Below are 16,937 nucleotides of genomic sequence, written 5' to 3' on the forward strand. Positions count from 1 at the left end.
CTGTCTTATAGCTTTATTAAATTGTCAATTTTGCGATCCTTCCATAATTCTGTGATCACAGAAACTATTAGCCTCTACATTAATGCCCAGCCGGGCCCTCGTCAAAAAACACACTTGCCATCGGGCCTAAACAACGTTTCCGGGGGAAAGACTACAAAAGGTTATATAAAGGGAGGAATCATTACAAAAAGAGCACCTTTTTTTAACAACTAATAAGAATTTATAACCATTTCTCCTTAACTGCTAGGACTTATGAAGTTGGCAAATAATTAATGCGTGAATAACTCATTGATGCTATCTACAACTGATAGAACAAGTACAAGAAAAAAAGACACTTATGTGCTGAGCTACAGCACAGGTCAATAGCCGCTCTCTCTTCAGACATTTGACTGACAGACTCTCAAAGACATCTCGTCCTTAATAGGTCAAAGGACAAACCGATACCATCAGCTGTCTTGTAATAGCTGAACAGATAATATCAGCTCATTCAGAGTAGGCTTCCAGCTAAGCAGCTTATTCAGAATATGGTTCAAGATTTTTTTTTTTTAAAGGTTACACAGTTTAGGCAAATCGGAAGAGAGGCATTTAGTCGGGAGGGTGAAGGAGGCGTCCCTCAGAACGTATGATGTAGAAGTTGAAAATGCAGAAAATAAAAAGGGCCACAATGATGAAAAGTAAGAGCAGGGATTGATTAGCTTGGAGCAAGGACGAGGCGGAACTGTTACTGAAAGGTCTGTAAGCTACCTAACCAATAAGACCTTTCCAAAAGTCTCCGCTTGTGTCCGTCCAGACGTCCAAGTTTCTCCATTTTTAGGGCTCAGAAACGTTGCGGTAGTGTGGATGTGAGGCGTAAATGTAGGAAAATATACTAGCTTTTAAACAAGGTTTTGTAGTGTGAATACAGCCTAAGGCAACTTTATATATAAAAAAAAAAAAAACTAATTTAGCTGGTGGTTAGAGCAGCACTGACATACTCCAGTGACTGATAATACCAACAGGTGTGGACAGAAACTGACAGCAGGTCAGTGCTCACGTAGCCGTACCCTGCAACTATACAGCTACTTGTATAGTCTGTATATGTACACATCAGTGGGACTGCGCTCCGCTGTGTGTGACAGCATGCACCACAGAGCTCCAATCCACAGAGGGACAGAGGGCAGCTCCAGCAGAGCACGGACAGCACAGGGGAACCGGTGGGGGGTTGGGGGTACTTTATCTCTTCTATTAGAGTCACCCATCCTATACTTTTCTCTTATAACAACTCTTTCCTAACACCCCCCCCTCCCCTCATCCTTTGCCCCATTTCCAAATCCATAAACCCTGAAGTCCATTTTCTCTGCACAGGGATCTCAGTGATCAAAAAAAGTTTGACAGGTGTGTGTGTGTGTGTGTGTGTGTGTGTGTGTGTGTCTGTAAAGGAGACAGAAAGAGAAAGGAGGATCCAAGCGGTGACGGTGCTGCTTCAGCTGTTTCTCCCACACTGGTGTCTAGGATTACTACGGGTGAGAAAGTTGGCCAGACTCTCGTTACAAAGTCTTAAGGATGTACACGCACGCAAACACACACACACACACACACACACACACACACACACACACACACACACACACACACACACACACACACACACACAAAAGAACAGATTCACACACAAAAAAAAAGGCAGAGGAAGACAGAAGTTTCATCACATCTTCACCTGTTTCTTCCCCAAATTCCACACAGCAGCTGCCATCTTGAACCTTGAAGGCTTGGCCTCCAAACAAGGGGTAGGGGTGTGTTGGGGGGTGGGGTGGGGTGGGGGGGCCATAAAACCCTTAGAGGTTACCAGTCGGCTTTATTTGAAATGCATCTGACTCCGCCCCAAGCACCGTAACCCTGTTGGCTGAATATTCATGAGCCATAAAGCCAGGCGGTAGAGACGCAGCAGGCATAATAAAAACGTCAGAGGTATGAAACACTCAAAGAAAAAGCCGCCAGGAGCTTGGGCAAGACACTCTGAATGTCAAATCTCCACCCAGGGGTGTCTGGCCCGTTAGGTCTATTGTGGTTGACTGACTTTTAATGCATCTGACATGAATTGGCCTCTGCTCCTGGCGCGGAACTTTGTAGGCCGCATTTTCAGGATCAAAGAATCTCTTTTGAGGCATGAAATCGGATAGGATTGGGGCACAAAACCCACATTCAGGATATATTCAGGAAAGCGCTACAGGATCGGTTCTTAATGCAAGATAATAGAATGTACAGTGCAAAGGATTTTTGAGGCTTACAGCTGGATGACAGCTACACTTGTATAATATGAATCATTGAGGTAACTGGTGAAACTGTGTTTGTCTCTTGTTGCTACGCAAAGTCATCAGTGCAATAGTTTGTTCAAAAAATGACCTATTAGCTATTTGTAACCCGCCAGCTACATCATATTTGAAGTTATGCTCCACATACTGAAGCTTGAAAAGACTCATGCATCAAACCCCCCCATTTATCAAACATGTCTTTAATAATAAGTGGAAACTGTTACAGCTGTAACTAAGCAGAACCGTGCCTAATGACTTATTGAGTGACTAATTGTCAGTAGGACTGCTTACAAAGGAAAAATGGTCTACGCTCTGCACTTGTACTGGGAGAACTTTTTATTGAACTGCTAAACATTCAGAACGAATGTAATGGTGGCGGCTGTGGCTCAGTGGTACAGTGGTCGTCTGCCAATCGGAAGGTGTTGGTGGTTCGATCCCTGGCCCTGCAGTCCCATGTCGAAGTGTCTTTGGGCAAGACTCTGAACCTAGAGTTGCCATTGAAGCGTAGATGTGTGTGAATGTTTATCTGATGAGCAGGTGGCACCTTGGCCACTGTGTGTGTGATTGGTCTATTTAAAAAAGATCTTTCATCCTGGCCCCTTTGGTAGAGCTGAAGATCTTTGCCCGAACCCGATGGGACCCGACGAATTCTGTCAGGCTCGGGCCTAACTTTTAAGGCCCGATTACAGCTCTACCATTTGGTACATGCACATTAAAACATGACATGGAACAAAATAAAGCACTTTCTAGACAAACACTCAAGGCAGGTCTATGTGTCAGCATTTGCAACATTGTGCCAGTTCATCCATACTGCCGCTCAGTGGCCACCCTCCACCACCCTGCCTGCTTCTCAGCCTGCAGCAGATGGACTGTGAGGGGTTAAACCTCCCGAACCTTCCACCCTTCCCACTGTGCTGGCTCCCATCCCGATTTCCAAATATACACACAGACACACAATGCAGCTCCCTCTCAGTTTGCCCCCAGTGCTTCCAAGTCACAGGCTGGGGAGTGAAGTGACACCATGCCACAAAGTGCCATCTTGCGCCTTCCCTGGTGCCATGCTGAGCCCCCTGGCAGCTCCAGGCGGGCTTGTGTGACCGTGGCCTTATCTCCGGCCCCTTTGGTGCCATGCAGAGGGGGCTGGCAGGCGCTGGCCCGGCTTTGGCACTGGCCCACTGTTTGTTCAATATAATCTCTCTCTCTCTCTCTCTCTCTCTCTCTCTCTCTCTCTCTCTCTCTCTCTCTCTCTCTCTCTCTCTCTCTCTCTCTCTCTCTCTCTCTCTGTAATGCTCCAAAAGTGTGTTTGTTGTGGGTTTGTGTGGTTGTGCAGGCAGACGCACACTCAAGAAGACACAAGTAAAATACACACTTGCAGTTTTTCCTCTCCCACCATGGATTAGGGATTCTTATCTGGCAGAACCACTACCGGGCCCCGAGTTGTGTCCCTGTGCGTGTGTCTGTTTGCAGACAGCTGCAGAGAATGTCACTGCCCGAAGGGCCACGCAACAGAAAGCTTGATAAACAGAAAAACAGATGAACTGATCAGCTGCAAGGCACTGGTATTAAAACCAAGTGGCTCTGGCTACATCCACGCTACTACGTTTTCATTTTTAAAGACAGAAACGAGAAACGATCTCCGTTCACACTAGAGTTTTAGCTCCAGCAGCAGAACTAATCTGCGTCCATATTAACACGTCTGACAACACACATCACATGACCATTCACACACACTGGTGGAAACGCAGAGCAGATTGTCTGACGTTACTTGAAAATCATGGATGTAGAGGTTTAAAGGACAGAAAATTCTTTGTACTATTAGCTTGGAGCGAGGACGAGGTGGAACTGTTACTGAAAGGTCTGTAAGCTACCTAACCGATGAGACTGACCGACGTGCATCAACCTTTCCAAAAGTCTCTGCTTGTGTCCGTCCAGACTACAAAGCAACGCTGGAGTTTTGAAAGCAAAACGAGGGGCTCTGAAACGCCGGAGTAGTGTGGATGCGGGGCGTAAACGTAGAAAAAGATATTAGTTTTTAAACAAAAACGGAGTAGTGTAGATGTAGCCTTAAAATACACACTGCCACACAGAGCCTTGTTCTTCATGCAGCTTTTAGCAAAGGTGACCGACACAGTGCACAGATCCCAGCTGTTTATAGAGGCGAGAGAATGATTCATGGGCTGTTTTTCTGTGGAGGCAGTCAGTGAAAATCCAACCTGATTATTAAGTTAGGGGCTGGAGCCTTTCAGGAAAATAAGATGGGCGAGGTGTTTGACAGGAGTCTAGAGTTTCACAGATTTGTTTTAATGGGAATGGAGTTTCTTTTAGCGCTTTCAGCTGGTTTGTGTTAGTGCGATGAGAAATTCCTGAGATGGTTTCTGTTTTGCCGGGTGGATGATATTAGGAGAGGCCGGAGCGAAGGGGTTAGAGGAAATGTTTCAATCTTAACGGGTGTGTCTGCTAAAAGCATGCTGTTCTGACTTATTCTAATCCAAATTTAGAAGATAAGCAAAGCAGGGCAGAGGCAACAGAGGCAAAAGTTAATTTTGTGTGCCGGCTGTCAACATCAACACAATGATCAGTATGTACTCTTTCGACCATTTCGTCCATTAGTCATTCAGCAGCACCTGGTTTGTAGTCCATTTTGAAAACACAAGTCACATTATTTTCTGACAATGTGACATAACAAAAACTAGGGATCGACCGATACTGTTTTTTCACGGCCGATACCAATTATTAGTAGTTAATGAAACCAATACGTTTATTTGGAACCGATATGTCTTTACAGAGAAAATGAAAGTTTTCAAAATTAAGATTTCGGAATGTTACAAACTCCAACATAAAACTTTCTTTAAAAGCTTTAAAGTGCTCATATTATGCTCATTTTCAGGTTCATAATTGTATTCAGAGGTTACTGCTAGCTTGTCAGGAGCAGAGTATGAGGGCGTGCCCTGACAGTACCTAGGTAAGGACTACTAGCCAGTCAGAAGCAGAGTATGAGGGCGTGCCCTGACAGTAGCTAGGTAAGGACTACTAGCCAGTCAGAAGCAGAGTATGAGGGCGTGCCCTGACAGTACCTAGGTAAGGACTACTAGCCAGTCAGAAGCAGAGTATGAGGGCGTGCCCTGACAGTAGCTAGGTAAGGACTACTAGCCAGTCAGGAGCAGAGTATGAGGCGTGCCATGCTAGCAGCTAGGCTAGCATTATAACGTGTGTTCCAAAGTGACCACGTTGGTCTCTGAAGTAAAGGCCGACAGGGCTCCAGACTGCGACCAAATGGTCGCATTTTTCGACCAAAATTTGAGGGTGTGCGACTGAATTTTACATCCAGTTGCACATGTGCGACCAGCAAATTTGCCTCCATTTTTTACACGTTAAATGTTGAAACGTAGGTACCTGAGCGTGTAAGCGCAAGTTTATCTGTCCTCTCTGAAAATTGACAGAGAGCGGTGCTCCGACACAAACACACACACTCGCACACACACGCAGAGGTGCGATCGGCGCAAACTACGTCGGCTGTTTTGTTGAAGTCCCAGCGAGTGATGCCGATAAAGTGGTTTCAAGTATGGTTACAGTTTTTAAAAACTTCACACAGACAGCGTTTGCTGCGATATGATATTAAAAACAGTCACGGTGCTGTTGACGTTCCTCTGAGACAAGCAGCAGGCTCAACAGTGTGCAACTGTGCCCTGGGGACTGACTGACAGGCTGAGGCTGTAAGGCAAGGCAACTTTATTTCTACAACACCTTTCTGCAACAAGGCAACTCAAAGTGCTTTACATGAAACATTAAAGAGCAATTGAAAACGGTCATGATGAAAATACAACAGGCTAAACAAGTTACAGTGAGTAAGAAATGAATAATTATTCAATTTAATAGGTTGTAGGGATGGGTTTGGGAGGAGAGAGGGAGGGGTTTTATTTTTATTTTTGTTTAATTTCTTTAGAGTGTAACATATTCTAATAAAATAACAATGTTCTAAGTACATAGGATAAATAGGATTGGAATTATTTTTACAACTGAAATAATTGTTTTGTAATTAAAGAGGGAAAGTACCGAAAACATTTACCATAATTTCAGGTACCGGTAAATTTTCTGGTTGCGCCCCTAAAATGTTTAGTAGGGGGCCACTGTGCTCCTAGTGAAAAAAGTTAGTCTGGAGCCCTGCTGGACTACAATAGAGTTGTTATGAGCAGTTGGTGAACAGTGTTTTCTGTTGGAGATGGTAAGTCCCTTTTGGGGGGGCTTTTTCACTTTGTAAACCTATAACATGCACAAAAAAGATATATAACACAATAAAGCAAAGGGGAAAAGCCAATAAGCATAACATGAGCAATTTAAGCAATTATTTAATAAATGAGGAACTTTCAACATAATACCCAGTAACAGAGAGTCAGACAGTGTTGTGGGGGGGGGACATTAAGTCAGACTCAGTGGGGAGTCAAACCGGAGCAGAGGGACAGACACAGAGCTGTAGCCGAGCCAAAGTAGACCACTTGTTAATTCATTAACTTTATCGGTTATCAGGCACATAAAACACAGATAGAGATGATCTGCTAACTGCCAAAAAACGGCCCAATATTCGGTCTATCCCTAACAAAAACACCTACCTGGATGCAGCAATATACCAGTCCTCTACTGTATATTCTATATTTGTATTCATACATTCTTTAAATAACCCGCTGCTTTCAAAACAAAGTTATACTTTAAAAGATATATTCTAAGAGTGAAGGTAATGAGGACTAGATTTAATTGGCCCTATCTGCATTCCATTAAAGTGCCACTGATTACAAGCAGCCTCGTTATGGAGAGAGTGTCTGTTGGAAACCCATCTGACAGGAGTTAGTTGTATTTTAAGGGTGTAACATCTGCTAGAGGGAAGCTGCCCAACCAACAGTGGCCTTTCCTCCTCTCCCTGCCAGGAAGTTATTTTATTTTTTATTTTTTTAGCTTTCCTGTCCAGTGGCGACAACTGTTATCTCTTTGCAGGAGCTAGCTGTCATCCATCTACATTAACAGGCCAGGTCGCAGAGGCCAGGCTCTGTGGAGCGGGACAAGATATGGATGTGATGTCGGAGGCGGAGAGGAGGCGAGGGTGGTGGGTGTCGGTGGATGGGGGGGCTGCCAAGAGATCTGACACCAAGGTCAGGGGTGGCGTCTTGTGTTAACTCAGCCGAGTGATAGTGATGATGAGAGAGCACAGAGAGTCCTCTGGAGCTGCCTCTACACTCCTCGGCTGTTACAGTGCAGCTAACAGTATTAAATCTATCTGGGATTTCATTTGTTTCCTTATTACTGGAACTACATAACACATGATACGATGTCTGACACCTGATATGTGGACAAGCACTGGGCTATCACAGCTATCTCTTCTTACCTATACACAAACTTGTGTTGCACTGCCCGCTATGTTCCTTTTGTTTTCACAGTGTGCGATGTTTTGTATTCAGCCCACCTCCATGATACTTTTTAATGGGCATTATTATCATTATCATGATGAAATGGTAGTTGATTTTGCTTGATGCAGCTAGGGCTGTCCTCGATTAAAGATATTCTTAGTCGACCGGTTTTGTCGACTAATCGGTTAGTTGATTTAACGGACAGATCTGTGAAACTGAGTTTTTCCACATAGTCATGCAAAAGCACCACTTTCAATCTTGTGTTTGCCAGAGATGTGCTCATGAGCTTCTTGGAAATAAGTCATTCAGCATGAAAAACGCATAAAATATGACTAATGGACTTAAGAAATCGGAGTCGGCTTAAGACCAAAACAACTGATTAGTCGACTAATCGACTAAGAGGGGGCAGCTCTAGACAGGACTGTCTTTAGTATCACTGTAGCGTCACATGTCATCTGTCCTTTACCTAATTCCCATGTCTGCCCTGCGTTACACAGAACAGCATTCCATTTCTGTCTTTTGGTTCAATCACACCCACCCACACACACCCACACACACACACACACACACACACACACACACACACACACACACACACACACACACACACACACACACACACACACACACACACACACACACACACACACACACACACACACACACACACACACACACACATACGGCAGCCTAAAAAATAATGACTTACTTGCCACCTCCAGCGACGCATTGCGACTGACAGCCTCGCCCAGGTAGTTGCGCGCCACGCACACATAGATGCCCTCGTCGGGTTTGCTTCGCCTCCCGTGTACAATTCGCAGGAAGAAGAGGGAGCCGCTGGGCAAGAGCATCCGGTGGGATCGAGGGTCCTCCCGATCCGTCTCAACGCGCTCGCCATCTTTGTACCATTCCACCATTGGGGTCGGCCGTCCCTCGGCCTTACAGTTGAGGGTGGCCGGCTCGCCCTTGGACACGATCAGATCGGACGGGTGCTCTACGATGCGGGGCGGCGCATCCTCGAGCCTGGGTCGAGATCCTGAAGAGAGACAACAAAGAAGAGAAAGAGTTACCTAGTGCATCAAAGGGGGCAGCATGTTTCTGACGCGCTCTCTGGTATGTTGGTGCAAACGTGATTTTAGAACACCGGTACGAGTGTTAGGTGTCAGCAACAGGACTGAAATTTGGGAACTAATTATAGCTAACTCATTACACAATAGACTTGAAAGGTCATGATTGAAAAGGAAGGCACAGCTTTTTAGGGCTGCTCCCTCTTAGTCGATTAGTTGACTAATCGGTCGTTCTGGTCTTAGTCAACTTAGATCTCTTTAGTCCATTAGTCATGTTTGATGCTGTTTTCATGCTGAATGACTTATTTCCAAGAAACGTACAAGCACATCTCTGGTAAACACAAGATTTAAATTGGTGCTTTTGCATGACTCTTTGCGGAGAAACTCAGATTTACAGATCTGTCGATTAAATCAACTAATCGATTAGTCAATACAATTTAATGAGTGTTAGTCAACTAAGAATTTCTTCAATCGAGCACAGCCCTACAGCTTTTCCAGTCTGTGTGACAACATGATACATTGAGATTGTTTGCAGATGCGGGATGTAAAGAGGGTGGCTGCGCTAGTGTAGGAAGAGTAAGCAGCAGAATAAACCTCAGCATGCAAGAGGCAAGGGGGCGGCACAACTCTCTCCAAACCTCTCGAGCTTGGCGTGTAAAAGGCTGCAGAAAAAGAAAAAAAAACACAATTTTTATCAGAGGCAACATGGCTGTGTGACGCAAGCGTGTAATGTAATTACTCAACAGTTACATTGGAACTATAAATCAAGAGGTTTGAAATTACATGCTCTAATTTCTGCATCTATCAAACCAAAACCCAATTCTCCAGCAGTGGAGGGGAAGCAGGAGAGACGTAAACATGGTAGAACAGTGCTAATCATAAGCTCACGGGAAAGTAGGTTGACTGAACTACCGAAAAATATTCAGATATCAAAAATATACAACCAACTCCTATATCTACTTTTTTTGAAAATACCTAAAACATTCAAACTGGTGTTTTCTTTTAAATAGAATAATTTGCAAAGCTCTTCTGTAAATGACTCATGAATATAAATGGATTGTGTTTCTGGTCAGTGTCTGCAGACTCTCTAGCTTTATTTTTAAAAGTCTGATTGAAAGAAATAAATGAAGACCTGAGACAGAAGCAGACGGGGACGTGGCCAAGGTAATTCCCACAGGTTGTTTTTTTTTTCCAAGCTTTGAAATTGCTTTTTTACCCCTCTATCTTTCCTCTTCCTCCTCCAATTTGACTGACAGCATTTTGGCGGTACAATTATGTATATATATATATATATATATATATATATATATATATATATATAAAAAAGCAGTAACAGAAACTCAAGCACTGTGAGGCACAGGTGAAATTTCCCCCCTGGAGAGCATATGAAAGAACGACAACAGGAGGTGCGTCTCGCCACTTTTTTTCTTTTTTTAGAATAACCACGTTTTGTTCCAGTGATGATTGTTGCAGCATTTAGGACTTTGCAACAGGGGATTGTTATGGTATTTTAAACGAAAACCATTTTTCACGATCACAGTGTTGCATGCTTTAGCCACTTTAGCGGCGTGCTACGCAACTTTGTTTTTTCAGAACATCTGCAGAAGGAGACTGACGGCGCACAGACAGAAAACAGGAAGTGCTTTGTTCAGCCTTTAGGAGTTTTGTAGCTACTGCACCACACAGTAGTCGCTGTCGCCGGAGTTTTGTCTCACTCCTATGATGCTGTTCTTGTGGAATAAGTCATTGCTTGGTTAAAGTTTGCTTAGTTAAGTGCTGTACCGCCTGTCATGTGTTGCATCACTCACTGCAGAGCTCCAAACTGCCTCTGCAAGCAACATCAGAACCCGAACTGGGCGCCGCGAGCTTCATGAAATGGGTTTCCATGGCCGAGCACAAGCCTCACATCACCACGCACAACGCCAAGGGCCGGCTGGAGTGGTGTAGAGCACGCCGCAACTGGACTCTGGAGCTGGAAACATTGTGTGTTGTTTGGCGTGATGATTCACGCTTCACTATCTGGCGGTCTATAATGGACCAATCTGGGTGTGGTGGATGACAGGAGAACGCTACCTAGTGGAATGCATGGTGCCTACTGTAGAGTTTGGTGGAGGAGGGCTAATGGTCTGGGGCTGTTTCTCAGGGTTTGGGCTAGGCACCTTAGTTCCAGTGAAGGCTATAGGATACAAAGACATGTAAGCCAATTGGGCGCTTCCAGCTTTGTGGCAAGAGTTTGGGGAAGGCCCTTTGTGGTTCCAGCTTGACTGTGCCCCTGTGCACAAAAGTGTGGTGCACAAAGTCATGGTTAGACAAGTTGGGTGTGGTGGAACTGGCCTGGCCTGCACAGAGCACTGACCTCAACCCCCACTGAACACCTTTGGGAGGAATTAGAACAGCCATTGCTAACCAGGCCTTCTCGTCAAACAGCAGTGCCTGACCTCACAAAAGCTCTTTTAGCTGAATGGGCACAAATTCCCACAGACACACGCATAAATCTTGTGGAAAGCTTTCCCAGAGGAGTGGCAGCTGCTCGAGCTGCAAAGGGCGGTCCAACTCCATACTGATGCCAAGGGTTCTAGAAGCTCATATAGGTGTGACGGTCAGGTGGCCACATAGGGTGTGTTTATTAGGAATTTAAGGGCGATTTTTAGTTTTGGTGTAGGGTTTTAGTTTGTGCACAAAGTTATACAGAGTTATAAAAAGAAAGAAGATGAAGCCACAGCTGATCGGGCAGAGAAAGAGGCGGGAGCCTGTTGCAGTGTGGGTAAATCTCAAACCTCCAAGAGGTAATCAAGATAGCAACTTGTTTCCTGTGTTCTTCATTTCCTTTGAAAAAGATAGCTGACAATGTGCCTACAGCACATACCATTGGAAACAGGTCCAACATGAGAAAGAGGGTCGTACTGGTTCTTCCCACAGGTGCAGGAATGAGTTCAAAAGTTCAGACTTTCCTGATAGCACCTGATAAAAAAAAAAAAAAAACAGTCAAAATCCCTGCCCTCAAAGTGGCAAATCCTCTCTAAAGGTTTTGGGGGGATTAAGAACTCAGCTAAAGTCTTGTTGCTGATGGGAATATAGAGTACCGTCTGATGGCCCTGCTCTCAATGCAATTACATTCACAAAGATGAAGAAAATAGAAAGTTCTAAAAAAAAAAAAAAGGAGGTAATGGTTTTGGAGGCTTTGAAGTTGCTACTATGAATCAAATTGCAGCTGGTATCTACTTCCAAGCAGCCAGCAGAATGTGATCACATATACCTTTTAGACTTCTATTGCATTGCCCTTAATGGAGAGAGAGGCATTACTCATGTTATTTTTTTTTGTCTCTTTTGCTTTGAAACTGAATATTATTTACAGTATTTTACCTTGAGTTTTTAGCTTGCATTGGTTGAATGGCATTTGAGGGTTATTTGCATTATTATTCTTATTTGCAGGACTACCAGTTAAAACACTTGACGTGATACATTTATAGAATAACAAAAAAAGACTAAATAATATAAATAAATTAATAAATTATTATCATGTGGAATACATATGTCATTATCTTGATAACAGCCTCTTGTCCCTCAAGGTCTCTGAGCAGTAGATAGAGACCGTTCATTTTAATAGCTGTAGGGTAGTTTTTGTGTGCGTTTGTGTGTAAGGGGGGGGGGGGTTCTGTAGTGAGAGCTCAGCGGGACAGAGCCTTTAAGAGCGGACTCATAAATTTTACAGTCCAAGCTGGTTGGAACAAGCCATGTGGAAATGTAAAGTGAAGGCTTTTAAAGAGAAGGAGACCGCCATGTCGACTGAGCTAAACATCAACAAGAGAATGTCCGAGTGGCAAGCACTGAACACCAGTTCTTAAAGATGATACGCCTATCATCCAGGAGGACATTCAGACACGGTGAAATGAGCTCTCTGCTACTGTCTTCTACACATTGAAAAGCTCTGGCCCCTTACTGACTGTACGTGATTGTGACTGCATCCAAGATAATGAGCCATCTTTGTAATCTACACTGATATCCTGTAATGATAGTGATCTCTGCACAAGCTAGTGCAGCCGCGGGCTGTACATCAGTACGACGGCGCAAAGGTTCAGACCTGCTTGTTGATAGAGACTGACTGCGCTGCCACACAACTCGAGGACATTTGAATTTCTAAGCTGCGTATTATTCCCCGGCTACAGTGAGTGTAGACGGATGTAACAGACAGGGCGAGGATTGAAAAGATGAATTCAAATTGGGTAAAATGGAGAGTCTGGAGAGTACGACTGGTTGTCTCGAGAAGGGTGTCAAATAGGAAAGTCTGGACCCTCTGAGGATCTATTAGCTCCTGCCCACGGTGTACTACAGCAGGATGGCAGCAACTCTCAAAGCTACATGTGAGCTAATGAAACCACAGGGATGCTGTAGGAGTGCTTGACAAGAATGGCGCATGGAGAGAAGAGGAATTATTGTTTAAATTCCCAGTGTAGTACACTTGACGGACATACGTGCGATTCCCCTTGTACATCTGATAGCTGTCAGTCATCAGGAGGGAACATGTTTTTATATCTGTCATTTTTACTGACAATGCAAACTGGGTGACAAATTCAAAGAAAAACCTGCATACATGTGTCTGAAAACATTGGGAGTCTTCCATACAGGGCACAAGGGCTCAGCATATCACTGCATTGATATGAATGATATGTTATAGCGGGCTATAGCATATCATGATATCGTGATACAAAAACCATAACCGTCAAGCCTCATCATCATCATCATCATCATCGCTCCACGCCTCTCCTACATTCTTATCGATGTACCATGGTGATGCTCAAGCTCCTGTGAACCAATCCGAGAGATAGATTCTACAAAAGCCATTACAGTTATCAGATCTCAGCCAAAATGAAACACCAATGGCAAACAATGGGCCCACGCTTCAGTCGGAAATGTGCACGGTATCTCTTAATGCAAAATGATATACGCTTGAATTTATCTTGTAGCAAAAACATCGAGACAAATGCATACAGAGTGAATTTCTGTCAACAACTTCAAAGTCATTTCGACTGGGGTAAACGGGAGGAGGAGAGAATAAAAGCCTTGGAGGGTGACAGTGAAATAGTGCTCGAGACAAAAGTGCACCGAAACAAACGAGAAAAATTGCAACACGACAGCCACGGGGAGCACAAACTCCTGCTGCAATGTCCTTTCTATAATGGAGGATGGCAAAGTGCTGAGGCAGAACTTTTTCTCATCGAGTATAAGAACAAGTGGCTCCGCTGATATAAATTAAAAAACGGAGGCCCACTGCCAAAGATCTACAGTGGATTACGTAAGAGACAGAATGTTATCTTGTGTAGATCTTCTGATTCGGAATATCGAGAGCTGTGAAAACTTTAAACGTCATTCTACTTGACAAGCCATTCGCTTGCGACGACAGGCTGTTAAACCTTTTTCTGCACCTCGACGGATTTGTATGTAAATATGCACTTCCCCCTGCATCGTTCTCCAGCCTTGCATTCCACAGACACTGATTCCCAAACACAGATGGTATGCTGCTCAGATGATGCTCTGACTCATACAATAAATCCCTGAAGGACGCTGATTTTGTCCGATACAGAAACAGTTCGATCTTGAGGGCGACAAAAATCCTCACACCTACTTACCAACTGTTGCACGGCAGAAGGTCCAGCATGCCATGCATCCCACTTATTGCCCGAGCCCAGCCTCCCAGCTCATACTGTAGAAGGTGTACAGTATGTGTCATCACACATAGGATCAAAATATTCTGTTCACTAAACAGGTCTGCAGGGAAAAGGACATAAAACATGGATGGCACTTCAGCCCCATCACGTCTTCCACCCTGACAGGGTGAGAAATGCCTTTCATGCCTGCATGAAGGACTTGAAAATGAATCTGAATACTGCAGTATATCAAAAGCCTGCACTGCTCATCACTCTGTGGTGACTTGTGGTAAAAATAAAGATTAAGCCATGCTCTGGCTAAGCAACTAAAAATGAAGGCTAAGCTGAGCTAACCCTCACACTGAACACAAGATAACCACCGTCCCACCCAATTCTACTTAAAAAAATAGCTGTTAATGGTGTTTTTAAACTGAACTTTCAGAACAATAAAAGTTGAATGAAGTGTGTTTTATGATGAAAATTACCATTTATTTACATGGAGTCTGGTGGAGTTTGGTGATGGTGATTTCTGGGCTGTTTCATGTTAAACTAAAAGGATCTTACTCTTTAACTAAAAGGTCTATCACTGTAGGGATCCTTTCCATAATGTTGTCACACACTTAGAATAATAATCTGAGCCTGTCTCAGACACTTGCCTGTTTGTTTGCTATTTTTATTTTATTTGTTGTTGAGCTCTGTCTCAACAACAGAACTTTTAGTGGACGGAAATTGAAGGTGTGCAATTGCTCTATTAACGTTGCATCGCAGCTTGGTCTCACTTAATACTGGACCAATTTCAAAGATTGTTGTTCCCATCAGTCACTTAGACACAAAAACAAGGGTATATAGGGTCCAGGTTGGAAACAAATCGCAGTTACCGTTTAAAGAAGGGACAGAGGAGAGAGGGGAAGGGCGTAGAACAATTAAAAGACAATTCAACAACTTCACTATTCCCATCGCTCCCTCATCTGCAATTCTTTTTAGCGGGCTGCCTTCCCTCTTACAGAATTTGTTGTTTTACAGCTTTGTTGCCTCCTCCTCCTCTCTCTCGATTTCCACAAAAGCCACAGGAATTGATTTGCAAATGTGCATTCAAAGTTAAATTGGCAGCAGTGAGGCAGGCTGGAGTGCTTTCTCTGCAGCCTCCTACTCTTTGACCCTGTGGGGACATCAAAATGAGGCATTTGCATGAGAATACAAAGTGCCAGCCATAAAGAGACAACCTCCTTAATTGAGCCTATGTTGATGCTAAGCATCTAAATGGGCAGGGTCAACTTTGCAAAAGGAAATAGGGTGTTTTTATCATGTCTCTCTTGGGGCCATGAACAGATTTATGAGTAGGGGCTTTTTGCGCTTCCTTTAGAAGAGGGGATTGTGGAAATTGGTAGCAAAAAGATCCAAACTCTCGAAGGCAGATCCAAAAAATGCCCTTTCACTAACAACTCTGTTTCATGCTCCCTCTGAGTATGGCCTCTTGTGCTAGCGCAACAGCTGAAATGAGTTTTGGCTTGATATTTGGGCAAGTTGACAAGGTAGAAGCAGCTTGCAGTAGATAAAGAGCAAACAGTGGCGTCTTTTCTGGGCCAACAGGAACAGACAGTTGAGCCCAACAGACCATTTTTACACAAAAAGTTTACCCGTGGTTAAACGTGGCTGAGAGGCTTGGGAGTTTGTTAAGCTTTGATTTAGTTTTCAAACCCAGTAACAACTCTGAAGGGGCAGTAAAGCATCTATTTTGACTTTAAAATGCACTTTCCTTAAGTTTCTGCAGCACACTGGGGTATGAATAATCAAGAATTGGCCTCTGCAATACATCAAATACCAATATCGATAATGCAGAGGATGGTGCGGCTAAACTACTCTCATCTTAAAAACATTCAGAGAACTTTGAATGCAACTCAGAGAAGCATTCGCAAAAAGCAGTCCTGAGGACTTAAAAAGAACCAGTCCAGCATCCTTCAAGTTATCACAGATCCTTGCCAGGAGTTGTCAGTTTGAGTTCCAGTAGCCCGGCAGTAACAAGCATCGATTTTCACCGCCGAGTCCACCGAGGCTTGTGTTTTTGATAGGGCTTTGAAAGAACAGCAGAGCAGCAACTGTATGTGGCGACTACACTCCCACTATTCACTCCATTTTGCTGAAAGTGTTCTATGTGATGAGACCAAGAAGAGACAAGAGGAAGCAGTGACGGACTGGGATCAAAAAACGGCCACACCAGCCCTATTTTTGTCAATAACCTGGCTTAACTTAAAAAAATCAATACAGTATAGCATCGCGATATTTTTCGTGGCAATACTGTATCGAAACACAGACGCCAAGTATGGATCTATTATTATATATGTGTTGGTCAGTTTGTCTGCTTGACAATCCCATTTTGCATGTTTTGAACAGAGAAATGTATCTTTTTTGATAAAACAGATGTTAACAAAGTTTTCCTTTGGGGACATCATTTGAAATTGGGAAAAATTTGAAGTTGGAAAAAAGGTAATACATTGCAATATATCGCAGAATATTGCAATATGTTTAAAATCGCAATAA

General features: G+C 43.8%; 1 protein-coding gene across 2 annotated transcripts in view; it reads right to left on the bottom strand.

Annotated features, from left to right (window-relative positions):
• The window catches only part of robo3 (roundabout, axon guidance receptor, homolog 3 (Drosophila)), a 103,677-nt gene that overhangs the window by 74,912 nt on the left and 11,828 nt on the right, over positions 1-16,937 (bottom strand). For both annotated transcript variants that reach the window (XM_028595935.1, XM_028595934.1), the window contains exon 2: positions 8,397-8,723. In XM_028595935.1, the coding sequence (XP_028451736.1) occupies positions 8,397-8,723 (327 nt within the window). The remainder of the gene's footprint in view (positions 1-8,396; positions 8,724-16,937) is intronic.

Source organism: Perca flavescens, chromosome 13, assembly GCF_004354835.1.
Source record: "Perca flavescens isolate YP-PL-M2 chromosome 13, PFLA_1.0, whole genome shotgun sequence".
Lineage (NCBI taxonomy): Eukaryota > Metazoa > Chordata > Actinopteri > Perciformes > Percidae > Perca > Perca flavescens.